Consider the following 27,132-nt stretch of genomic DNA (forward strand, 5'->3'; position numbering starts at 1 on the left):
TAAGCTTTAAGAAAACATTTTTATTTAAAATATTATGAGTATTGGAATGAATACACAGATAAGGCATTTAAAAAAATTCTTCTGTTTCAGACTGTTTACTGGCTCAGTTCTAGCTCTGTCCTGGTAAAGACCTCCAGAAACCTCACCTATGAAATCTGGCCTCATGAGAAGGGATTCCGACCATACTGAAGAGAAGCCAGCTGCAGCCGAGCTCTGAAGCGCTCAGCTTCCAGTTCCCGGAAGAAAGCGTCATCGTCGTTCTGCGTTATCATGTTCTGTAGTTGCTGAATTTCCTTCTCCATCTTAGATCTCAGCTCCCTCTTCACCTTATGTAATGTCTAAAAGAGAATTCATGTCATCCTTTTACTCCAAACATTTATCCAGCCCTTGTCTATTTTTAGTCTTTGTTCTACCTTCCAGCTCATCAAGCTCCTCCAATAAAATTATAATTTAGCAGCAGCTCTTATAGAGACCTGAATGAGTGAAGTTAAACTCACAGGACAAATATCTTGGATGGTAAATGGATTACCTTATTAGTATTCTCTCCATTTCCTAAAAGGTACAATACCATTTTCTATTTTCTAGAAAATTTCTATCCTGTTAATTATTACCTGAGCCTGGAATTTCTCTCGGGCTTTGAGTTCCTGACGTTCCTGTGATATGGCTTCTGCCAGCAATGAAAACTGTTTATAAGGAAGAAAAAGAAATCTTTATTTAATGTTTTCAGTCCAAATGTAAAAATTCTTACACTAATGTTCACAGGCTTAAAATCTTTTCTTAGAAATGAAAAAAAGCAATACAATATACTATAGCCAAGCACTAGCTTATTTTATCTTAAATTTGTCTTGGAAATAGAGTTATTGTAATTTATACAGTCTGCAAAGTTCTGAGTTAACAAACAGAGGTTTATTGTCTGTATACTAAGCCAACTTTTGACACAGGTGGTCAAGATCCAACACATTCTAATGAGCCCACCTGGTCCTTATAGTAGTTCTCCATAGAGTCCAGTTCATTCTGATGCTGTCTCTTTTCTTCGTCTCTTTTTTCTTTGGCATAGTTTCTCAGGTCTTGTAATCTTTGTTTCTGAATTTGTAAACCTTCCTCAAACAGCTTCTTAAATATCTGTCATTTAATGACAAAGATAAATTTAAGCTGAACTTCATGATTGTTTTGCTCAACTACAGGTAAATACCAATAGTATTTTTTTTTACAGATTTTTAAAAACAGGAGGCTTTATTACTATTATTCACATATCATAAACTAACCTTCTTAAAAACATATACTTTGGTAGCTTTGAATAATTCAGAATTGTGCCATCATTACCGCTAGTTTCAGAACATTTTTGCTCCAAAAAGAAACCCCATGTCTGTTGGCAGTCACTCCCTATATACCCCTCCTTTTAGCTAGCACCATCAATCTACTTTGTATATATGGATTTGCCTGTTCTGGACACTTCTTTCTCTTAGCATAATTTAGCATAATGTTTTCAAGTTTTATCTACATTACAGTATATATCAGTACTTCATTCCTTTTTATTGTTAAATATTCTACATGAGTTTATATTTTAATTATATTTACATTTAATTATTATTTTGTTCATCCATACTAGTTGTTTCCCCCTTTTGATATTAGAAATAATGCTGCTATGAATATGTATGTACATCCATACCTAAGGATAAAATTACTGGGTAACATTAACTCTTTATGGTCCTCTGGAGGAACTGCTAAGTTTTTTCCCAAGCAGTCACACCACTTTACAACCTCATTATCCCTGCATGGGAGTTCCAGCTTCTCATCCTTAACTGACTTTTGTCTTTTGTATTCCCATTCTTGTGCATGTCAGTGATATATTGTAGTTTTGATGTGTATTTGATTAATAATGTTCAGCATTTTCTTACTTATCACAGAGATCCTTTACTGCTCGCTTCCAGAAACGAATTCTCAAGCAGCCATGTGTATAAGGCAGGAACTCCAGAGCAAAACATGCTGCACTTCTGTGCAACACTTACATGAGGTGGTTGGCATTTGGGGAGCCATGGAAAAGAAATCTCTTCAGCAGGTTTGATACGCTACTTATTCTTTTTTTTTTTTTTTTTTTGGTACTAGGATTGAACCAGGGACATTTCACCACTAAGCTATATCTCCAGCCCTTTTTATTTTTCATTTTGAGACAGGGTCTTGCTAAAGTTGCTGAAGATGGCTTTGAACTTGTGATCTTCCTGCCTCTGCCTCCTGAGTCACTGGAATTATAGGCGTGTGCCACTTGGCTCGGATTTCAGATTTAAAATTTTAGGACTACTTTCTTATGACAAAGAAAGTAGTCCTAAAATGTAACAGACACAATTTACCTTCTTAACAGGGCTGGGGAGAAAGAACACACTTACCATTTCTTCCCGGGTTCTCATTCTCATCATTTTTGCACGCAACTGAACTCTATAATCATCATAATATTTTCGGGCACGAATAATTTGCTGACGATTTTCTTTTATTTTTGATTGGGTCAACCTCTGTCTATAAATGCAGTCCTTAAAGTCTTGCTAGGAAAGGAGAAGAGGATGTAAGGATAAGAGGAAGGCATATACATCACATCTCCCCCACAGTCCCTTAAGATGTCTTTGAGCAGAAAGGCAGCCATGCAGGGACAGTGGCCCTGCATCCTGCACAGAGTGTGAAAGACCATCAGTTCCCAGAAACCCTCATCCTTTGCAGCTTAATCACCTTGATCTGAAGAGCAGCACTGGCAAGCCCCGACAGTGCAGAGAGCAGCCAGGACCTGAGCACTTCCCAAATTTGAGGGTCTCGTCTCCTCACTCTACCAGAGATCACTAAGTCACAGCCAATGCCTACTTAAAAAGAACAAGAAAATGGCGCTCTGGACTTTTAAGCTTGAGTTGTCAATATTTAATTAGGACAATATCAAAGCAATGAGGATGAAATGAGGTCCTATATCTAAAGCCTCCAACTCAAATATTCAGATATTTTCACCCATTCAGTGGTAGAGTGCCCCTGGGTTCAATTCAATTCCCAGCACTGAGGGGAAAATTGTATTTAGCATTTCTATAGCATTTGCCCCTAATCAATTTTGGATAAAGCCCTCGTTGCTTCTGCAGGCAAGTGTTAGAAGAATCTGTACTGCTCAGCTATACAGATAGAAACTAAGTTATACTTATTTCCTTTTAAGTTCAAAATTAGAATGCCCAACTTGTTCTTAACATACCAGTCTCTTGTTATGTTCATATTCTTTCTTGACAAGGGAAGTGAGGATTTCATGCCTTCTCAGGGCTTCTTCTATCTTTAAGGGAAATAACAAGGCAAGTTAACAATGATGTTCAAGTACAAGATCTTCCCCTTTCTGGTTTATATTCCTACACTTCAAACTGTTGGTAACTTACTTCATCCTGGAGTTTCTTCTTTGATCGACTGTCCCTGTGTGCCTCTTTATTGAGCTGTTCAACATGTGCAATTTGTTGTTTCCACATTTTGCTTAGTGTTGGGCCAGAAACATAGAGAAATGGAAACTGCTCCAGCATAAGGGGCAAGAGACTGTGTTCATTTACTTTCACTGTAAGGACAAATAAGATGCTCTTAATTTGGGAAACTTGCCAATAAGAACTCTTACCCCATCTTCCTGGTATGCCAAATCTTATCTAATTGATGTGGTGATGATCCTGACAAAAGCCATTCTAAATGTACTCATCACTTTTGCATTCCTTCTTTGATCAGAGTAAGCCAGCTACCTGTTAGGGATGAAGATAAGCTCAACATTCTTACTGATGATATGCTAGGCCTGAAAGTGCATACTAACTGCTTGGCTGCCTCAGCACCTGTTATATGTTCATCAGCCCTCCTAGTAGGCATGTGCTTAGAAGAAAAACTCTGTTTAATGGCATGTAGCTGGAAGGCCAGCCATCTTTGGGGAATAGTTGAAAATCTGGCATTTTACATGACCCAACTATCAGTATATAGAGGCTGGACAGGCCATCTGTTTGCCTTCGAGCATCCCTTGCATTCTACCAATTTCCCAGAAACAAAAACAAAAAAAGGCAACCAGAGTGAGGCTGAAGCTGGAGCTGTGAGTGGTAGCCCCAGCTTTTTCTTGGTGCAAATATACAGGCTTCCCTAAGGCAATTCTTTGGAGTTTTTAGCTCTCTTTACAGAAAACCAGCCATATGGCAATGATAAAGAGTCACTTTCTGCTGCTAACTGGTGGATGTTAGTTTGCAAAGCTATCCTTGGAATGCAGTGCATACTTTCAAAGTTGGCCAGTTTTTCATAAAGTACAATTCTATGGTTCTTACTTGGAGCTGCTTTATTTGGCCTTTGGAAGCCACCTCTTGAACTCTGAGTTGTGGATTTTCTGGAGTAAATCTTCCAGGGCTGACTATGTTTGGGAGTTCTTGTATGAATGACTTCTCTGTATATTTTTCCCTTCAAAGCAGATATGGAACAGAATGGAAGTAAGTAAAACCCTTTCATACATCATCTTAAACATTTTTATACTGACAAAATAGCTAACCAATCCCTCGACAAATCACCTTTCTTCTAAATCTCTAAAAATCTAACTAATGTTCATTTATTCTAAGGTAAAGACATCTTTTGGCCATTGGTGTCCCTTGGAATTTTTCACGTTTTCAGTCACCTTGTCCCACACGCTAAATACACCTAGTATTAATGCTGTGATATGCTTGTTTCTTTCAGAACTTTTCCCACATAGATTAAAAAAATTCCCAAGCAACTATGCATTAGGTTTAGTTGTGACCATATTGTACTTCATAACCCATTTTGTTCAGTAACATTTAATAAAAGCATTTCCCCATGCTTTTATTTAGTTTCTGTAGTCAACCTTTTGAAAAGCATTATACATGCTTTGGGTTTCTCATACTCAATAAAGCAACTTGGCTTCTGTCTTCTCTTATTCCCCGTTAACTTGGTCAGCTTATGCAATTTTTTAACCCCCTGGTGAACTGGAAAGTAGAAACTCGTAAAAATTGATACAAGTTTTAGGCAGAAGGGAAAACACTAGCTTTCTCTGGTATCATGTCTTGCTGTATCTTAGCAACCTGACTATGAGTAAGGAAAAAAATCCTACATTATGAAATTAGGAAATGAAATCCTGTCTTTTCCTAAATAGCTATTGATTAAGGCCCTGTTGGGTCTTTAAAAAAAAAAAAAAAATCTGTACTTCCCACTGATCTGACCAAATGCATTTATTATAGTGGAGACTTTTACCCACTGTTTCCTCCTCCTCCTCCTCATTTATCCTTTGAGATCCAATATTGTCTTGAATTTTATTTCTTCTTAGCTCCCTTTCAAATGCTTCAGTTAATGCCTAAATGGGGAAAGGTTATATAATATTATAGTTGTTAAAAAACATACTTGTGAGTGCTGGGGATGTAGCTCAGTTGGTAGAGTGCTTGCCTCGAATGCACAAAGCCCTGAGTTCAATCCCCAGCACCACAAAAACAAACAAACAAAAAAAACCCACAAATATATGTAGGGGAAAAATTCATCTAGGAACCTTTCAAGCCAAAAATATCAAGCTCATTCTCTCCCACCTTTTTATAAACAGTTCCTTTCAGGCTCTATACACGTTGTTTTAAAAGATATGTAATTGGGACATAAAATGAAATTTTACATAATGCATTTTTTTCTCACAGGTTTTATAATTATTTTGATACTCCCCTAAATGGAAGTTACATGATGAATTACATACTGATTATAACTACTGTAAGACATTTGAATTAATTTTAGTTTTCACTATTATAAATACTACTGCTGGGCACTGAGGCAAATGCCTATATACCCAGCTACTCAGGAGGCTGAGGTAGAAGGAACCCAAGTTCAAGACCAGTCTAGGCAACTTATTGAGCCCCTCTCTCAAAACAAAAAATAAAAAGGGCTGGGAATGTGGTTCAGGGGTAGAGGGCCACTGGGTTCAGTCCCCAGTACCACAAAAAGAAAAGTTATTTAAGCTGGTTGTTGTGGTATATGCCTATAATTCCAGCTACTCAGGAGGTTGAGACCAGGAGGACTGGGCAACTTAGTGAGACCCTGTCTCAAAATAAAATTAAAAAGGGCTCAGCAGTACAGCATTTGCCTCATTTATGTGAGGTCCTGGGTTTAATCACTAGTACTGCCAAAAAAAGAAAAGGAGGTGGGGAGATTATGAAACCTACTAAAGCAAACAACTAAGTGTCCTACATTTATGCAACATTTCAAAATCCCTTTACCACAGCAGAAAGTCGTCCTCAACAATCATCATCATACCAGTCTCCTTGTTGGAGGCCAACCATCTCCTCCAATGGATACTCAATGGCCCATCATGTAATTCAAATGATCTATCATGTGTAATCCACCTCAAATTCCCCTTATATCTTAAGTTCTCTCTGAAAATACCAACTCATACCGATCTCTTCCTTAATCCACTGGAACAATGAGCTAACATTCTTGAGAATTTCATGATTTATTCTCCTTAAGAGGGACATAGACCATATCACATAATTCTCTATCATCCACTCAACTCAAAACATATTAAGTGCATTTTAAACCTTTAATCAGCAGCATGCTAATTTAATCCATGATAGCAAGGATAAATGGCATTGTCTCCTACCCAACAACAGTCAAGGAATGGAGAAGTACCTTTGCTTGGAAATGGCGGATATCTGTTTCTTTTGGCTTACGCTGCCGCCTTCTCTCTATCTGGAACTGTTTGTGTTTGTTAACTGGAGATGGAGAAAGCGAATGGGATCTGTAAGGTGGCTTTTTGTGCTTGGGAAATCCTGCAACACAGAAAGGCCATTTACCATTAGTTCCTGACAGGCAGAATGTTAAGCTGGAAACCAATTAGTTGGTTCTCACCAGATCCAAAGAGAAGGAGAAGTAAGTGTGCTAAATGTATTATAACTAATTCATATTTGTATACTTAGTCATACCAAGTAAACAGACAAATGAATACAAATATGAACTGTCTCAAGCATGTAGTTATATATTCAATTTTGGATTGAATTCAATATTAGATTCAGTATGAATTTATATGCATAAAGTTCCTTGACTGGCAATGGGGGGAGAATCTAGATGTAGAAAAGATAAATGATCTGGGCCACGTGTCTGCATTCTAGATCCTAAGGAGGAGATGAAAATATATACACATAGCTTATAAATACTTACAAAGTAGAATACTTATAAACAAAAGTTAACATGGTTAAGTACTGTCTAAGCAGTCCAGATTCTTCCCTAATGAATAAATAGTGACATATATGCTCATACCAATGGGATACATCTGCGAATTTGGTCATACCGCAGCTAAAATGAATTAGCTGGACCTTTAAGTATCAAAATAGATTTCCAAAACAATGTTAACACACACACACAAAAAAGCAGACTGAAGAATGATATATATAGTATCTATGTAAATTTTTTAAATTTTTGGTTTTTTTGGGGAGTGATGAGGATCAAACCCAGGGCCTCAGGCATGCTAGGCAAGAGCTCTACACTGAGCTGTATTTCCAGCCCTATGTAAAATTTTAAAAGAACATAAAACAATAGTATGTTTAGATAAGTAATATATAAACAGTCAAAGTATGAAAATAGTCATAAACCCAGCCTAGTGACACACCCCTGCAATCCCCAAGCTAAGGCAAGAGGAATGCAAGTTCAAGGCCAGCCTTGGCAACTTAGTGAGACCATGTCTCAAAATAAAAAAGAAGGTTTGGCATGTAGCTCAATGATACAGTGTCCCTGGGTTCAATCCATAGTACCCTCCCCCAAAAAAAAGTGCTATTATTTTTTTTATCCTTTTGCATATTTCTGAAATTTTTCAAATGAGAAAGTCATTAAAAACACACAGAATGACCTAAGTAGTTCACATGGACACCACCATTCTAGGTCCCTCTAAGTTTGTACCTGGCCTTAGCTTCTTTGGCTCATATTCCATGATGCTGTCACTATGTTGAGAAAGTGTCTCCTCATTTCCATTCGCCATCTCTTTGTTTATAATATCTTCTTCATAGACAGTCTTTTCTTTAATTCGATCACCCAGAGCACTTTTTAACATCTATTGAGAAAATTCTTTTCAACATCTTTCATTGATTTCAACAGAATGTAAATTAGTAGAAGTAGACAGCAGACTTTTAAAGTTTCCTCTGATAATTACTAATAATAAGCTTTCAGATGCTTATGCATCTTTAGCTTTTAAAGGCTGGATATTGACGCTACCAGCTACTCAGTTTCAGTAAGCTTAACAGTAAGTCAAGTAGGGATTTAATTAATTCAATGTTGTCTCACTGCATTTTGTGGCAATCAGTGATCCATCCAACTTTATATCAGATCCATCTTTAATAACAAAGGGAAATTAAAGATAAATGGTTTAACATTAACTTGTATATTAAATGATTTAGTTTTCATCAGAAGTCAATATAATTTGGACAAATCTGTGTCATACTTGGTTATATCAAGAAAGGTTAAGAGATCATTATTCATGTCTTACCTGTTTGACTTCTAGAACATTTTCACAATAACTAAGACTCAACTGATTTTCCAATACCTAAACTTAGCTTTCAACTTCAACTGGGAGACACTGAAATGCTCACTAACCATAGTAATTATACATTAAAAAACAAAACTTGCCCAATCTAGCTCACAGAGCCGTTGAGAGAGTTTCTCTGACACTGCATGTAGTTCTTGTTCTGTTAACCTCTTTCTTGACCTCTGCGGGGAAGGTGAATCCCATGATGAGACTGCAGCTCTGTTTTCACTTCTGTAACGAAAGTGACCATGTGACATTTAAGTAGCCACGTATACTTTATTTAGTTCAAAATAACCATGTAATATATACTTTAATATATATTTCATACTGGTTTCCACAGCTAAATTTGTAGAGTGTACCCTTCACTTTTCAAATCCATTTGCAAACAGACTATCAACATGTAAGCCTGGAGTAGTGTTACCTTTTTCCTTTGGGAATCTTCCTTGTTCTGGGGCTGGGGACCCGAGTTGGGTAGGCTTCCTGTTCACTATTGTCAGGCAACTTGGAAGTTAAGGTAACTCTATCATCTGGTTCCTATTAACACAGAACAAAATTAATTTGAAAAAGCTATGAAGACGACAGGCAAAATCCTTTTGATGGTGGGACGCAATAAACCTGTGGCACCAAAGCTAGATTCTTCAATTTCCTTTATTTTTAAATGTATTTGTCAAAATACCATATTGATACTCAATGTTAAAGGACTGGAGCATGTCTATCATTTCTACTCAGAGAAAAAGTGTGGCTTAGAATGCCATTCTAATATAAAGCCAGGTGAGGCGTTCTCAAACATGAAATTTCAGGGATAATGCCTACAACTAGACAATTACAAATGATCAAATCACAAATTTTTATCTCTTCTATTGAAGAATCAATCAACTGTATAAAATTGAAACACTTTTAAACAAACCTGAAACTTCCCAAAATATAAATATAGACCCAACACTTTCAATAATATTTTCTTAACCTTAGAGAGAATCTTTTTTGCTTGTATGTTTGGTGCTACAGATTGAACCCAGGGCCCTTGAGCACACTAAGCATACATACTCTACCATTGAACCACATACCCATCTCCTAGAGGGAATCTTAGAAAATTTCTTGTGATAAACATTATTTAGTATTTAGTGATATCCTCAATTATACTTCAGAATCCTTTTCTTCTATTAAATTTTGTACAGTTTAGTAAATAGCAATAATTAATCAAATTTTAAAAACTTTTAAAATGAAATTTAAATGTCCAGCTTAGTGAATTATTTCAAAATGAATTCTCCCATTCACTGCCACCCTAGTGAAGAAACAAGAATTACCAATAACGGCATTATACCATCTCGGCAAGACGTCCCCAAAGGTAACCATTATCTTATGACTTCTTTCTTTCTCTCTCTTTAATGTATCCACCCTCCTATCTGAACAGACACAGAGAATGTTTAAAACGATGGTTACCTAATGCTAATGATGTTTATTTCATCTTTGTACCTTTTCTGCACTGTTTGAACTTTTTAATAATGAGAATTAAATGTATTCTTTCTAGGAAGATATGGGCAGAATATATATATATATATATATATATATATATATATATTTTTTTTTTTTTTTTTTTTTTTTTTTTAAAGGGACCGGGTTTCTCCATCCCTTCCATAAGAAAAAATAAAAGCCAACAGACCAAGATAATAACAGGGGTTCATGCTGATAATGGAAATACGGATGAATATTCTCCCCCCCCGCCCCCGGCTTTAAAACAGTAGTTGGGATTGAACCTAGGGTTGCTCTACCATTGAGAACATTTCAGGCCTTTTTATTTTGAGATAGAATCTCACTAAATCACACAGGCTGGCTTCAAACTTGCTTCCTGAAGAGCTGGGGTTATAGGCATGCACCACTGTGCCCTGTGGCAATTTGCTTTTTCATATTTTCCAATATTTCAAACATTTTTAAGTATTTAATTGGGGATATACAATAGTGTTCTGAAGTCAGAATGCTTGAGTTTAAATCCTGCCTCTAATAATTGTTGTGTAAACTTAGACAAGATATGGACCTCTCTACATCAGTTTCCATAGAAAATTTAGTGATTTCTCCAGAACTGTTTGGAAGAATAAAATATCCAACACCTGTAAAGTACCCAAAACTGTGCCTGGGATAAAATATACTTATTTTATCCCAACCTTCCTATAACAAGAACATGCAGGGGTATGAAGAAGTAAATTTTAAGAAGTACAATGCTTTGGTCAATGCAATATACTTGACTTATTCTAACAAGAGACCTCTAAATAGATAGGCTTCTGGTGTTGGAGATGGAGCTCAGTGGTAGAAGAGCACTTGCCTAGCAAAAGAAAGGCCCTTGGTTTGACACCCAGTACAATAAGTAAATGAATTTTTAAAAATATGGGCTTTCTAACCAAATGCAAGCAAATTTTTCCACTTACAGAAAATGCTGTGTGCTCTCCAGATGAATTCCCGGCAGGGGAGAAGTGACTTGCACGCAGGTATTCTTTTCCTATAGGGCAGGGTGCTCGAGGTTCTGAAGGGTGGTAGGGTGGATGTAAAGGAATAGCTGCTCGGATGGGCTCCCCTAGCTTTCTAGCGCTTGGAACCATACTCACAGAAGGGGTTTCCACTAGTAGAACAAATTAAAGTGGATCTACGATGAAACTCTAAGACATAAATCATTTTACATACACCTACACCTATATAAATACATTCACACACACTAATCTTTTTAACTTGATTAAAAATAAAAAACACAAAATATAATTAAAGCAGTGATACATCCTTAGCCAACAAGTAGAAATCTAATTAAATCAGAATGAATGTAACCTTAATATTATATAGTATAAAAATGGACCCTGAAAGTTATTTAAAAATAATGAGCTGGGCAAAGTGATACAAACATATAATTCCAGTGACTTGGGAGGTTGAAGCAAGAGGTTCACAAGTTTGAGGCCAGCCTCAGCAACTTAGTGAGATCCTGTCTCAAAAAATAAAGGGTGGGGATATAGCTTAGTGGTAAAGTGCTCCTGGGTTCAATCCCCAAAGAAATAAAAATAATGAAAACTGGAAGCAACCAATGTTTAAAGAATGGCTGTGTAAACTTATGGTTCATTCACATGTTAGAAAACCAGCTGGCCATTAACAATGATTTTATGTAATACTACCATATAAAAATTCTGTAATAAATAGGAATATTTTTCAAGTACTATATTTTGTTATTCAGTTATAAGTTGAAGACCATCAACTGTATGTATATATACATATACAAATGTATCAGACTGTATTATCCTTAAAAGAAAACAAAAAAACCCCAAATATTTTGAGAGAAGATGATTAGATAATAAAACAGGGGAAGAAAAAATATGTGGTGGGGCTGCGCTTGCCTCGCATGCCTGAGGCCCTGGGTTCGATCTTCAGCACCACATTAAAGAAATAAATAAAAATAAAGATACTAAAATTAAAAAAGCACCTTTGCCTTAAAAAAAAAAAAAAAGAAAAAAGAAAAAAATGTGTGGCCAAAGACCATATTAAGCAGAAATTAGAGCTCAGAATTAAGAAAAAACAATTACAAGTAAGATCACTTAAAACCAAAAAGATTCTTATATAGTGCAACTAAGTAAAAAGACCATTAGCAAATGTCCTGGGCAATGACTCTGTCAACCCAGGAATAGACTAAAGAACGAACAACACATTACGACTCACTATCTTCAACAAAGGATGTTCTATCCTTGAACAGAAAGCTAGATGAGGGAGGGTTTAACATATCTTCATGTAGTTTTGCAATTGGTGAGGGTGACATTTTTTTAGACTGCTTGTGGACAGGACTTTGAGCACCTAGGAAAGAAAATAAAGGTAAATTTTTTATCTATCAAAATGTTTGCTAAATATTACACTAAATGCCAAGAGGAATGTTGAAAGATACCAATTATTTTTAATAACTAACATATTACAAGGCAGTTCTATAGTCCAGAATCACTTTTACGACTTGAAAACAAGATTTTCCTCAATGTTTCATTACTCTGCTTCAGAAAAATAGGTGCTAGAGTTGTAGAAATGCTGATTGTTATATGGGCATTTCTAGGTATAAAGATGTTAAATGAATTAGGGTTTGTGGCTAGTACCATAATCAAAGAGTTACAGTTCAGAAATTAAAATCTAAATTAGATACCTGTGAATGTGACAGTTGTCTGACATCTTAATCTAATGATAAAAGGAAGCTGCCATAAGCCCTTTCATCAAATCAATCCCAAATACCTTTGCTAGCTTCCTTCTCGACCTTTTCTCCTTTTCCTTAAAAATGTTAAACCAAATTCCACTCTCTACAATTTGAAAACAAATATAGATTGAGTATCCTTTATCCAAAGTGCTTGGGATCAGAAGTATTTTGGATTTTGAAATATTTGCACATACAGAATAAGATCTTAGGGATGGGCCCCAACTCATTTATGTTTCATATACACAGCCCAAGGTAATTTTATACACTATTTCTAATGTTTCCTGAATTTTGACTATGATCTGTTATATGAGGTCATGTGTAGAATTTTCCACTGGTGATATCATGTCAGTGGCTCACAGAGTTTAAGATTTTGCAGTCCTTCAGAGTTCTGGATTAGAGATGCTAGAATAGTAAATCATATTTTTCTGTTGTACTTAGTTTACATGGCACTTAATATCAGAGGACCCATTTCTAAAATCACCATCCCCTCCACTGTGAATGTATCTGACTTCCTTCAAGTAATGTTCTTGAAATAACTATACTTTACACTTTGCCTGTGATTTCAGACTATTCATATTTAGTGCATAATGGTGCTAAAAGTCCTTTACTTTGCCTCTCTCAATGACAAACTCATGTCTTTGGTCTACTGTGATGTTCAGACTTGGGTTTTTGAACATGATTTCTTAGGAGTGCAGCATTCATTCCTTGGAATTAGAGTATTAGTGCTTACAGGGACTTTAATGTTGGTTTAGTCCAATTCTCTTATTTCAAATTTGAAGAAATGGGGCTCAGAAAAGATAAGAACCTTGTCCAAAGTCACACAACCAGTACCAGAGTCTGGATGAGAAAGCAGACCACCTGATTCCCAATTCAAAGTACTAATTATGGGGTAGCTTTCTTGTCTTTCTATTCAAAAAATACTTATTTGGGATGGGTGTTTTCCTAAGTTTTGAAAAATTATGATGAACAAGAATAATCTTACTATATATTTTTATTTATCAGCAGTTTTCACAGGTAGAATGTAAGTTCCATGAAGGCAGGGATTTGTGCCTGTTTTGTTCCCAACTCTCTCACCACTGAGTGGTATAGGAAAAGCACCAAGTAAGTATTTGCCGAATGACTATGATGTGGCCACTTTCCCAGGAATTCACAGTTTACACAACAAGCTATAAGTTACCAAGCAATGTGGGAATGGTGTTATAGAAAGGAAGAGAGAACGCAGAGTTGACAGCCTGAGGCAGGTAGGGGAGGCTGGGCTATGGAGAGTGAGTTTGTCAGAAATAGGAAGAAAGAGCACCCCAGTGGATGAACAATATATGTCAAAGATGAACATGGCATGCAAGGTGGGTAGGATAGTCACAGGGCCTGAAACTGGGAATGAGAGAGATTACACACAGTTCTACTGTGTGTAAGCAAATTACTGGAAATATGGCCTAAAGCCTGGGAGGAAATTTGCTATTGGAGTATGAATTTATTAGTTGAAATGATGAAAAATGTCCAATTTGGGAAAGAGGTACTCCAGAATTTTGACTAAACTGTAAAGATACATCCACAATTCTCTTCTCAGGATATCAGGTCCCACAAAGTACATAACAACCTTGCACCCATAGATTTGCCTTGATCTTATGTGCCTCTGTGCTTGTGACTCCTACTTGCCTATGATTTCAGACTACTATTCATATTTAGTGCATAATGGTGCTATTCTGGAATTTCAATGCTGAGGTTCAATTAGGACTCTATTCTTCTAATACTAAAGAACATAATCTTCGTAGTATTATAACAGCATACTAAATAATAACTGATATTAACTACTCACCATTACTTCTTAGAGAAAAGGTGTGTGCTGTGTCTCCGAGTCTAATTATTTCACCAGTGGATTCTGCTTCATCTTCATCCCAAGAGGGTCCCAAAGCCTCAGGTGAGGAGGAGCTCCTAGAAAGAAATTCTCACTCACTCAGGGCCCAGCCTGACCATAGAGGACCCTTCCTGCTTCCAACATCCAGCCTGCAGGTATTCAGATTGCTCATTTTCTAGGTGCAAAAAAATTGAAAAAAACCAGAGCCGGGGAAGTAACTCAGCAGTAAGGCACTTGCCTAGCATGCCTGCAGCCTGAGATGTACAAAACAAATGATAGTGCATGATCTTCCTCTTAATGCTTATCAATCCTTGCTGCTTGTTTTGTGTTGATATATAATGAAAAAAAACTGTGTATAAAGTGTCAAGGATGAAATGGACAGAATACATACAGAGAACAGCTAACACGGGGGAATCTAAAAGTGCAAGAGTGGAAGGAAGTCTGGTAGGGCATTAATTTTGCACTAAATATCTTTGAATTGTCTCACTTTTGCAATTGTTTTACTTTTTAAAATATAATGATAAATAAAGTCAAGAATTTCACCTTATGATGGGTCTCCTTTGAGACATTTTTCACAATGTACTTTACCTAAAAAAAGGTATTTGCCAGCCAGGTGTGGTGGTACATGCCTAAGATTCCAGCGTCTGGGGAGGTTGAAGCAGGAGAATCGTGAGTTCAAAACCAACCTCAGCAAAAGCAAGGTACTAAGCAGCTCAGTGAGATCCTGTCTCTAAATAAAATACAAAATAGGGCTGGGAATGTGGCTCAGTGGTTCAGTGCCCCTAAGTTCAATCTGTGGTACCTCTCCCCTCCAAAAAAAGGTATTGCCTGTGTTTTTCAAACCACGACACACTCCATAAAAAAATCAAAATTTAGATATTTAAAAGAAAATCACAATATTATGTTCAAGTTTTAGTTAGCAAGGAGTACAATCAAATCTGTAACAACAATGTATTCTGTCTATGAAAGTAGCATAAATTTTAAAACTGATATTGGTCAATGAAAATGGCTCATGAAGTACCTGCTCTTTCATGCTGCTGGTGGATGTAAATTAGTCATGGCCTCCTTGAAAAACTTGGCAACTTTTATTAATAGCCTTAAAACATTCATACTCTTTTACCCTGAATTTAACCTAAAGACATGAGAGAAAGGGAGAATAAAAAAAGGCTCCCCTCCCAGGGTCACTCTACCCCTAAACTATGTCACCAGCCCTTTTTATTTTGAGATAGGGTCTTGTGAAGTTGCCCAGGCTGTCCTCAAATTTACAATCTTCTTGCCTGACTTGCTTTTTAAGAATTTTGTCGTCACCGTCGTCGTCGTCGTAGTCGTCATCATCATCATCATCACCATCACAAACCTCCACATTATAAGATCGGGGTAGTAAATTATGTTATAACTACGTGAATGATGATACATAGTCATTATAATCCCAGGTATTCAAGAGCCTGAAGCAGGAAGATAACAAGTTCAGGGCTATCCTAGGCAACTTAGCAAGAACCTATCCCAAAATAAGAAAAAGAAAAAGAAAAAGCTAGTGATGTAGCTCAGTGGTAAAACACTTGCTCAGCATGCATGAAGCCCTGGGCTCAAGGGCTCATGCTAAATAAATAAAGTAAAATAAAATTAAAACTTACTGCAGGGCAGAAGGTGTATGTAGCTTAGTAGTGGTATGCTGGTCTAGCATGCACTATTGTCCTGGGTTCAATACTAAAAACTAGAAAAAAAATATTATAGTTTGACAACTTGGGAAAAGATTGGATGTGTTAAATAAAGATAATGCCTGCAGACAGTATGACTTCATCCAAAAAAAAAAAAAAAAGTATAAAGGACTAAAATATAACAAAATGTTAACAGCAATATTTAGTTTTACATGACAAATTTCATCTTTTTTCTTGCTGTTAAAGAATTTCTCTGGGGCTGGGATTGTGGTTCAGTGGTGGAGCACTTGCCTAGCACGTGCAAGGCCTTGGGTTTGATCCTCAGCACCACATAAAAATAAATAAAGATATTGTGTTCAGCTACAACTAAAAAAAAAAAAAAATACACACACACATATACACACACACACACAAAAGAATTTCTCTGTACTTTGCAAGTTTACTCAAAGGAGGATGAACAAGGAAAAAATGATGATCATTTCATGATCAAGGGACAAATGAAAAATGAGTAGGTAATTAAGATGGAGAATTAGGATTACGTGTAGCTCATGTTCATAAAACTCCCTCAAAAAGGTATAAAATAGAAGAAGTTAGTAAAAATGTTCACATTAGCTTTTTTGGGTACCATTCTGGTATACTACGTGCAATTTTAATTCTTAGTAGATGAGAAAGCACAATTTGTTTTGATAAAATTCAGACATTGTGGGCTACCTCCCAAAAGAAACTCTTTTCCATGATGATTTGGACTCCTTAGTGCTTTCTAGCTCTTCCAAAGGTTCTCCTTCTTGGGATTCTTTAAAATACTGTTCAGTTTCACCTGTTTAAAACAGATTAAAAACAACAATACTAAAAAAACCCAAGTTAATACCATTTTTTTTTCTATAAAAGAGGCCAGAAGAGGTAAGTAAAGTGAGATAACCCCCAACCTATAATGGTAATCTAGGCTCCCATGACAGTGAAATTAGAAAGAATCAAAATTTTTTTTTAATATTTATTTATTAGTTATTGGCGGACACAACATCTTTGTTTGTATGTGGTGCCGAGGATCGAACCCAGGCCGCAGGCATGCCAGGCGGGCGCGCTACCACTTGAGCCACATCCCCAGCCCCAAGAATCAAATCATTACCTGCAATGAGTTACTCAAGTAACAAAGAAACAAGAAGCTCGTTGCTTTCAAATCAAGGCCTACTGAGTATATTATGATATTTTCTTTTTTAAGCAATGTGATAGGTTCACTTATCATTCTTTATACTTCTCCATCTGTAAGGGATGTCTGAGGTAATCAATTAAGATGGCAGGAATAATATGATTCTATTAACCTATTTCAAGTTCGAAGACAACCATGCCTCATGTGAGAGTCAGAACATATCATGGTTTAGATGAAATTTTTCTTAAGACCACTGACCTTTTTCTCCAACCTAAAATACCCAAGAATACACGCTTTCACCAGCAGCACTAATTCACTAGGGCTATGATTTTAGGCATTATGAGGATAAAATCTGATTCAGATTTACCTCTCTGGATATTCCAATGCGTAATTCTAGACATTTCCTGTTCAAACATCCACCTCATTATTTTCTATTTCTGTATTCACCAAGCAACATCTTAATATCATTTGTCAACACTGATGGTGCATGTAGTCTGAGCTAGGCTCTGTGCTAAACGTATCTCCTTACTTAATCTTTACAACAAGCTTCGTATGAAAAAACAAGTCTAGAGAGTTTCTCAGACGGTGAGGGTTTGCCTTCAAATCCCTCATTCTTTAATGGTAAATGATAACACTAGCTCAGGTTTCAGAGAGAAACTGCCCTGCACTGCTGGCATGACTAATGCTAGCAAAGATTTCCTTTCCATTTTGTCAATTGGCATTTAAAAAAAAATTTTTTTTTTTTAGTTGTAGATAGACATAATAGCCTATTTATTTATTTATTTATTTATATGGTGCTGAGGATCAAACCCAGAGCCTCACACTTGCAAGGAAAGTGCTCTACCACTGAGACAACCCCAGCCCTGTCAATTGTCATTTTGAAGAATCTGATCAGCTCCAGATAATAATGCCAATTAAGTACATTTTGGACCTGCATAAGTGAGACTCAAATCTTAGATAACACTGTTCAACTGTCATCCAGGGAGGCCCAACTCAGCAACTCCCACCTATCACAATTCAGCTCACCACATACTACCAACCTTTCTGGGAGGTAGTATCCTTCAGCCTTTCACTACCACTAGACTCACATGAGAGCAGTCTTCATCCCTCCATCCCCACTGCTCTATCATCAATGAGGCACTATCTTCCCACTCCTCCCCACAATCAAGCACTGAATTGTAAAAACTGTTGCTGACTTTATAACAGTTCAAATTAATTTTATTTACTTATAGTTTTCTGTCTCTTAATTTTGCTGCTTATAAGACAAAATGATACAGAGGATCGAAATACCTATTGGTAACCTTGCATTAGGTGAATTCCACAGGTTAATAGCTTTCAACACTCACCCCCAACTTCCTTCTTTCGTGTCTATTGTATGTATTTAAGGCTGTCTCCCTGACTTAAGTACAAGTTTTTGGTTTAAGTCTTTGTTTTTGTTTTGAGAAAAATCAATGACATGCAGCTTTGAATCCTTCCAAAGTACCCAGATTAGCATTTAACACATAACTACACCCAAAAGTTTAGAATTTTAAGAAAAAGAAATTTCAAATGTATACCTTTCAATCTTCCCTTCTGGCTTTTAAATCATTTTAGCTGAAATTGATTAAAGATAGGGAAGTATCTCTAACTAAAAACTTTAAGATTAATTTAAAGTATTAGAATCACAGCACAGGTCTATCCATGATGGCAGAAATTAGAAAAGGTGAGGCAACCCAAATTTTTTATTGTAACTTATATTAGAATTTGTTAATTACTGTGCTGATAATTTTTTGGATAAATTTGTAATATAAGAACGGATAATATATTATTCCATTCATGATCAACAGTATTATGTATTAAAGATGATACAGTCCTTAAGTACTACTGATTAAGTTTAAATAACCATAACACTTTTAGATAAAAATAAGGCAATATTGATATTCATAAAACAAAAACATCATACAATAAATTTTTATAATTTGGGGAACTGGGTTAAAGAGTAAAATAAAAAATATTCAGCCGGGTATGGTTGTGCATGCCTATAATCCCAGCAGCTCAGGAGGTTGAGGAAGGAGGGTCACATGCTCAAAGCCAGACTCAGGGGGGGGGGGAAAAAGAGCTGAGGATGTGACGTAGTGCTCCTGGGTTCTATCCTTGGTACCAAAAAGAAAAAAAAAAGTATATTCAGGCTGGTAGTCAGGAGCAGTGATGCATGACTGTAATCCCAGCTACTCAGGAGGCTGAGGCAGGAGGATCACAAATTAGAAGCCAGCCTGGCAACTTAGCAAGAATCTGTCTCAAAAAAAGCAAAGAAAAAAGGAAGAAGAAGAAAAAAAAGCTGGCCATCATGAAATAACAGTGTTGGTAGAAATGCCCCAGTTCTTCCTGCTAATGCCTTAGTAATATCCAAATTTGTAATATAAAATGGTGATTCTGAGGTAGGAAATTTTGGAATAAGAAATTTTATGCAATAATAGAACAATAAATAATTCAGGCAGAAATTTACGTTCCCATTTTAGATTAGCTTTAAAGTTATTTATAAGTAACAATCCAAATTAACAAAGGATTTGATGATACAGTTTCTAATCACCTGAAACAGAAACAATTAGAAATATACAATTAAATTTATCAAGCATATTGTATTGGTGATTCTGCTTCCTAAGAAAAATAACCAAAGAAATAAAAGGCAAAAGGGTATGTAATCCTTCTTGGGATTTCTTTTGCTGGGGTTCAAACCCAAGGCCTTATCCACACTAAGTATGCACTCTACCACCGAGCTCTGACCCCAGCCTCTTCATTCTTTTTTTTAATTTTTTTTTAGTTTACATAGATAAAATATTTTTATTTATTTATTTTTATGTGGTGCTGAGGATGAATCCAGGGCCCTACACATTCAAGGAAAGCACTCTACCACTGAGCTATATATAGCCTCAGCCCAACCCCTCTATTCTTAAACTTACTTTTCTCATGAGATGTTTCACTGATGTGTTCTGTAAGATACTCCAGCAATCCATCAAATATTTCTAGGAGATTCCTGATAGATTCTTTGTCTCCTTTAACAATATTTTCGCCTGAACACAGAACATAAAGCTATTAAAAATTTTAATAAAAACCATTGAGAGCCTCATAATTGGTTTTAGGCTTTTATTTTGGTACTAGGAATTGAGCCCAAGGGCACTTTACCACTGAGCTACATCCCCAGCCCTTAAAAAAAAATTTTTTTTTTTTTTTTAGTTGTAGATGGACATGATATCTTTACTTATTTTTATTTGGTGCTGAGGATCAAACCCAGTGCTTCACACATGCAAGGCAAGCGCTATACCATTAAGCTACAATCCCAGCCTCTTCCTTCTGATTTTTTTAGGTTCTTGCTAAATTATCCAGGCTGTCCTCAATCTTGCTATCCTTCTACCTCAGCCTCCCAGCACTGGGATGGAGAACCATACCTGCCTTGAAAGTCTCATAATCTTGAAATGGATATAACATTGTGAAAGAATATATGGATTATAAACTCAGAAGAAATAAAATTATAAATATTAAAAAATTCGATTTTGTACTATTTAATTATATTCAAAAAAATACAAAATAAAAACAATAGGCTTGGATATAATGTTTAATAATTCGATGGCATATTTCTTCTTTTTTTCAAGAAGCAAAATAACTGGATTTAAGAAAACATTTTCTGCCAGGTACAGTGATGCATGCTTGTAATCCCAGCCATCCAAGAGGCTGAGGCAGGAGGATCACAAGTCCAAAGCCATCCTCAGCAACTTAGCAAGGTCCTAAGCAACTCAACAAGATCCTGTCTCTAAATAAAATATATAAAAAGGGGTTGGGGATGTGGCTCAGTGGTTAATTGCCCCTGGGTTCAATCCCTGGTACCCCCCCCCAAAAAAAAACCAAATTTCTAATAAGAGTCATACCACAACATAAAGCAGCAAAGCAGAACTTTATTAGGCTGGTGGAAAAAAAAATGACAGAATAAAATACTTTCAGATTGTAGGATCCTATTTCTTTGGGTTTGTTCTAAAGGTAATTGCAGTAGAATAATACCAAAACAAACAAAAAAAATCAATAATTTTTCATTAGGAATTCATGGTTCTTTTCCCCTGTTTACTTCTATTCATATTGTATAGATCAAACCATACTTCTGATTAAAACTGCATCCATGAGGTTTGATCCCCAGCACTGCAAAAAATGAAAAAAAAAAAAAAAAAATCTCATCCAGGCTCCCTTTCTAAATCTAAATCTAAAAATCCTCTCCCCTTTTTGGGGGTACTGAGGCTTTAAACAGGGAGTGCTTTACCACTGTGCTACATTCCCAGTACTTTTATTTTTGATTTATTTATTTTTGTGGTGCTGGGGATTGAACCCAGTGCATTGTGTTTGAAAGGCAGACACTCTATCTACTGAGTTATATCCCCAGCCCCTAGTACTTTTTTTTTTTTTTTAATTTTTGAAGCAGGGTCTTGCTAATTTGCTGAAGCTGGCCTCAAACTTTAGATTCCCCCTTCCTCTTGACTCAGACTCCTGAGTTACAACCACCATGCTTGGCTAAATCCCTTTTTAATCTCGCCTCATCCTCAACTCTCTAGTCTCATCTCCTACCACATTTACATAGTATCCAGAAGTTAATCTTGAAACAATTTCTAGCACAGTACTTGGCCCCTAACAGATTATTAACAAATGCTAAGTTGAAATATTGAATAAAAATGGATTGGCAAAAGCGTGGATACTTGACATGTTTAATGTCACTTAAAATGGACTCCAGTCAACATCAGGTATGGATGGAACTTGGCCGTTGTGATGCTCTGGTGATCCCTTTGGGATATCATGCCTAGCATTCTCAAGAATTCAAACCAGAATGGGAGAAGCAGAGTAGAAGTTCGACATCTGAGAAAAACTGGCCACTCTTAACTTATGATACAAAACAAAACTATACCAGAGTTGGAATACTTTATTCTATTTGAAATAATGAGTGTGAAATCCTGTTTTTAAGCCCTGTGTTTTTCTGGCTTAAAATACATATGCATACCCATGGGCATACTCAAGACTTCTCAGTTTCCAGGATGGGGAGCATACTCTGCCAACCCAGCAATTAAGACTGTTGGCCAGAATGCATTGCTTTGTGGTGGAAGAAAAACTACTTTGCACATAACACAAGGAGTCAAAAGCTGCTCTGCAATCTACTGGAGGAGGTAAGCAGTTTGCAATAACTCAGGGGTGAATGCAGTCTGTGAGAGGCAACTTCACAATAAAAAGTTCTGTAAACATATGTATGTTTACAATCTTGCTATAGTATATTTCAAAAGTACAAATATCAGAAAATGTCCAACATACTCAGGTGATTTAGCAATTTCAAACTGCAAAGGAACAGGGAAATTCTGGGATCATTTCTTAAAATAATTTATCTCCAAATTGATTTATCCCATTTACTCCCCTAGAACTGAACTTAAATACTAATGACTGTCTCTCTGCAAAAATTTGTTCTTGTCAATATTAAGTTAAGAAATGTCAATTTCCTACCCTTATTACCATTTATCTTCTTTAACAATGTTGAAAAATACATCAATAGTACACACCTTCTTTTTGGACTGATATATAGCTTCAAGTCCCTAAGATTCTCTGTTCCTTAGCTTGAAATAATTTACTGGAATAATTCTTATTCACTACTTTGGACAAACATAAGGATTTGTAAATATATTTGGTATGCTTGTTTTTGGAACACAGCAAAGTATCCTTCATTTTATTTTAGGAAAAGTCTTTAAAAAGCAGCTTATATTATTAAAAGCTTTTGAATATATAATATGGTTCAAAATTCAAAAAAATGAGATATATTGTGAAAATCTGGGTTCCCTTTCTTGTAACCCTGAAGTTCCCCTTGTTGGAAGCAATCATTATTAAAGTTTTTTAAATCTATTTTTCAAGAGTCTTTCTGACTGCAATCAACAGGATATATCTGCATATATATTTTCCGTACTCGTTTTAACAAACTGTAGCATACTCTATACAATATAACTACACTGTGTTTTTCTCACAATATACACTGGCGATTGCTTCTCTAAAATGGAACACTTTGTGCACAAAGAGCATTATCAATCATCTTTTAAACCTATTGCGCAGTTCACTCTCCAGAGCTATTATTGTTTATCTAAACAGTCCCTATTAATTGGCATTTAAGTGTTTCTAACTTTTAGCTACTAAAAACATGCAGCATGGGTATGCTTTAATATAACAAAACAAAAATATACATGAAATACATTTCAAATCCAGATCCATCACAAACTCAGTGTTCAATTCTCCTGAAAAGATTTAATGTATGATTGCCCTAAGTATATAAGTTGTCTTGGTTCAGTCTTAGTTTGTTGGTTCTATAAGATCCCTCATTTGGTTAATTAAACAATACCTAATGTTATTTTACTAAGATGCATAATTATCTAATATACTAACCTGTTATGTGAGACAAGCTAACCTGCAGATAATCCAAGGCCAATGAATCAATCACTGCTTGTACATTGTGGGCATCATCCTCTTGACTCTTGGGAATAGCTATGAGGTCTGTGGAGCAAAAGTCACATTATTTTGCATCTATGAGGATCCAAGTTTTTATCTATTTGTCTTTGACTAGGCTTTTGAGTAAGCCCAAATGCAACAAAAGTAAGGTGTGCATTAGCTGGACAGATGGTAGTACAGATAAAATGATAACGCCTGAATTCTACAAAGTAGTATCTTTTTAGTTGAAAATTTATTTTTCAATATTATTTAATTGTTTGATACTATACCCAACATATAAACATGTTCTACATTAAGTACCATGTAAAAGAATATGCAGATGAACAGGGAAACTCTGGGATCATTTCTTAAAATGAAGTATCTCCAAATTCAAGGGGATGTGAACAGTTGATAAGGAAGGCAAACATAAGCAGAGACTTGACAAAGAAATGAAGGCAGTAAAGGAATCTATAGATGAGAATTCTGAGAGGTGAGTGGTGGGAGGGAAAGGGAGAGAGAAGGGAAATTGCATGGAAACGAAAGGAAACCCTCAACGTTATATGAAATCACATATAAGAGGTTGTGATGGGAAAGGGGGGGAAAAACAAGGGAGAGAACTGAACAACAACAGATTAGGTAGAAAGGGAAGATGGGAGGGGAGGGGGGATAGTAGGGGATAGGAAAGGTAGCAGAATACAACAGTCACTAAAATGGCCTTATGTAAAAATGTGAATGTGTAACTGATGTGATTCTGCAATTTGTATTTGGGATAAAAATGGGAGTTCATAACTCACTTGAATCAAATGTATGAAAGATGATATGTCATGAGCTTTGTAATGTTTTGAACAACCAATAAAAAAAATAAAATAAAGAATTCTGAGCTATTTAACCAAGGTCACAGCAAAATGTGCAAATCACAACTTAAAATATAAATTTACTATCTTAGTGAATTAGGGTCAAAATAAACATCAATTCTTATTTGTAATACTGGTTAAGTAGCAGAATCCAACAAATTTCCAAGTTCTGCTCAATTTTTAAAACTTTGAAGATTTACTTACAGAAATGGTGTGACTTTTACAAGGCATTAATATGATTAGATTAAATGGGGCTGGCCTTCAAACTGATTTGATCAAGGCTATTATTATGAGGGTCCCCTAAAATATTCATTAGCATAAAAATACTACATTTGGATAGAAATAAGATGCAGACAGAGAAAATAAAATTTTATAAATATCAAGGGATTTAACTAAAAGAACTAGAAACTTCTGGCCCAAAATACAGACACAATTAGTACTATTTTTTCAGTGAACTTACCTGGTACTTTTTCTCCCAAAATGGATTGATAAAGAGCAATAAAAACATTAGCATCACAATCTTCAAGTGTGTGTATCCTCAGATGTATGTGACATTTAAAAAGAAGGTTATTGGCAATGGTTACCCACTCTGTTGGGGAAAAAGGAGAAAATAAAGTCTTTACTAGCACTAGGAAAAGTCAAGCACAAAATATCAACAACCTCCACAAAACAGATATTGAACTCTACAAAATAAGAAATTTATTAAAAAATTTCAAAGACCCTCCTAGTTAAGATTTTTGAAAAGATGTATTGGGATGATTTCCAGAGTTTATAATTTCAATTTTTATTGTTGCAACCCAAAATCTTTACTTATTTAGTATTAGTTTTTATTTTATAAAAGCCTTAAATAGGTGTTTTTACTTAAAAGGTGTAAGTAAACAGACTATCATGTTATTTAAAAAAGTTTGCAAATGACAATCTCAAGTTACTAGAAACTAATTGATGGAGGATGTTTAAAATTCCCAATAGTATTAGTTATGTTTTTACCCAATTATCTTGTGCAAGTCAAGGTCTCTCTGGTACCCAAAAGGGTGGTGATTAATTTAGGCTGTTAAGAACTGGAATAATGATAACACTAATGCATCTGTTAGGTTTTATTACATTTTATATACATTAAAGAAAATACATGAAATACATTTTTAAAAAATCCCTAAATTCCAGAACTAGCATCTTAAACATACTGTTGAAGTTCTTTGTGGGCTATACCACATCCGGCCCTCCCCCAGTGTTAGGATTATCAAGATGAAAGATTTCTCGACTAAAGATAATGTAGAAAGCTTGAAACATTTGTTCACTGAAATTATTGGTGATTAAAGGGAAAGTACTTTAGCATTAGATGCATCTCTGGTAAGTAATGGACGCACGTTTTGGAAGCAAATAAGTCTGTGTATCTTCCATACACCAATTTCCCTCCACATGCCCATTTCTCACAGCTGACCAAACCATGACAACTGTTTTGTACTGCAGAAAAGGACGAAGCGCCCTAGACAACCAAATCAATTCGCTTTTCAAAAGCGATGCCAGACAAACCCTTAACTCCAGAGGGCAGCAAAACAACAACACAAAATCCCGCTATTTTGCTTTGGCAAAGGCATCGGCATATCTTAAAAAATATCACGTCTTTCAAGACCAATATAAATGTAGGTTCGGCCTCAGCGCCCACAATGCAAAAGCGGAGAACGCACTGACAGTGGCTGGACATTCCAGAGAAATACAAGTCCGAGAAGATCTTTCTGACTGCTGTATAGCAGCCAGGATGCGGATGTCCTACCAGCCTCACCACAAGACCCCTCTTTCCCAGCCCACGTCGCTGTCCGACTGCCTTGAAGCACAGGAGTAGTTAGGCTGAGACCCTTATCCAGAGAACCCGCGACTGCGACCATGTGCCATACGGTCACGAGCTTCAGGGGCAGCCCAGACCCAGCACTGGACCGCCAGAAAGTTGGACAGCTGAAGTCCACACACCAGGGATCCAGGCCGAGACTCACCAGCCTCTGAGCCAGACATGTCGCGGAGACGGGTCGCCGCCGGACTCCAAGGCGGGCTCGCGGGTGACGGCGTCCCGTTAGGGCCACACTGCGCAGACACGGAGCGAACAGAAGGGGGAACGGACCACATTGCGGGGAAGGAGAGGTGAAGAAGGGAGGGACGTTAAAACGGCTCCTCGCCGCTGATTGGTCATTACAGGAACACTTCCTTTCGCACCACGCGACGAGGCAGCAGTTTGCGGGCTCTAAGAAACCCTTCCTCGCGGGCAAGATCCCGCGAAAGTGTTCTCAGGGAGCGGGGCTGGACAGGCCAGGTCATCCAGCAGCCCTGGCCCGTCTCCCGGGGGCAAAAGAACTGCACTTCCGGTGAGCTCAGTTAGTTTGTGTTCCTCCGCCGACGCCAACCAAGGAAGTAGTGCGGCCCGCTCACCCCA

The 27,132-nt window shown here is 36.6% G+C and overlaps 1 protein-coding gene across 2 annotated transcripts; it reads right to left on the reverse strand.

Annotated features, from left to right (window-relative positions):
• Cep95 (centrosomal protein 95) lies at positions 1-27,109 on the reverse strand. 2 transcript variants are annotated; one of them, XM_005328218.5, is made up of 20 exons: positions 26,699-27,109; positions 25,171-25,299; positions 23,815-23,922; positions 20,325-20,435; positions 16,950-17,055; positions 14,542-14,657; positions 12,212-12,343; positions 10,945-11,135; positions 8,946-9,058; positions 8,626-8,755; positions 7,903-8,053; positions 6,640-6,779; positions 5,234-5,329; positions 4,299-4,428; positions 3,393-3,562; positions 3,218-3,292; positions 2,385-2,537; positions 976-1,122; positions 612-683; positions 1-338 (listed from the first exon to the last, which is right to left on the reverse strand). In XM_005328218.5, exons 1-20 carry the CDS (start codon positions 26,826-26,828, stop codon positions 162-164), a joined length of 2,577 nt encoding a protein of 858 aa, XP_005328275.1. In that variant the 5' UTR covers positions 26,829-27,109; the 3' UTR covers positions 1-161. The 2 variants fall into 2 exon arrangements, with proteins under 2 accessions (XP_005328275.1, XP_013215391.1); XM_013359937.4 differs by lacking the exon at positions 20,325-20,435.
• Between the last annotated feature and the right edge of the window lie 23 nt (positions 27,110-27,132).

The sequence above is a fragment of the Ictidomys tridecemlineatus genome, chromosome 3 (assembly GCF_052094955.1).
Source record: "Ictidomys tridecemlineatus isolate mIctTri1 chromosome 3, mIctTri1.hap1, whole genome shotgun sequence".
In the NCBI taxonomy this organism is placed as follows: domain Eukaryota; kingdom Metazoa; phylum Chordata; class Mammalia; order Rodentia; family Sciuridae; genus Ictidomys; species Ictidomys tridecemlineatus.

What these genes read in the sequence shown, in the direction of transcription:
- Cep95 (XM_005328218.5), bottom strand. Translation starts at nt 26,828, where the DNA reads ATGTGGTCCGTTCCCCCTTCTGTTCGCTCCGTGTCTGCGCAGTGTGGC. An exon ending in TTTGGGAGAAAAAGTACCAG is followed by an intron (nt 23,923 to 25,170) that starts GTAAGTTCACTG and finishes TTTGCTCCACAG; the next exon opens with ACCTCATAGCTATTCCCAAG. An exon ending in TGAGAACCCGGGAAGAAATG is followed by an intron (nt 1,123 to 2,384) that starts GTAAGTGTGTTC and finishes ATTAAATGACAG; the next exon opens with ATATTTAAGAAGCTGTTTGA.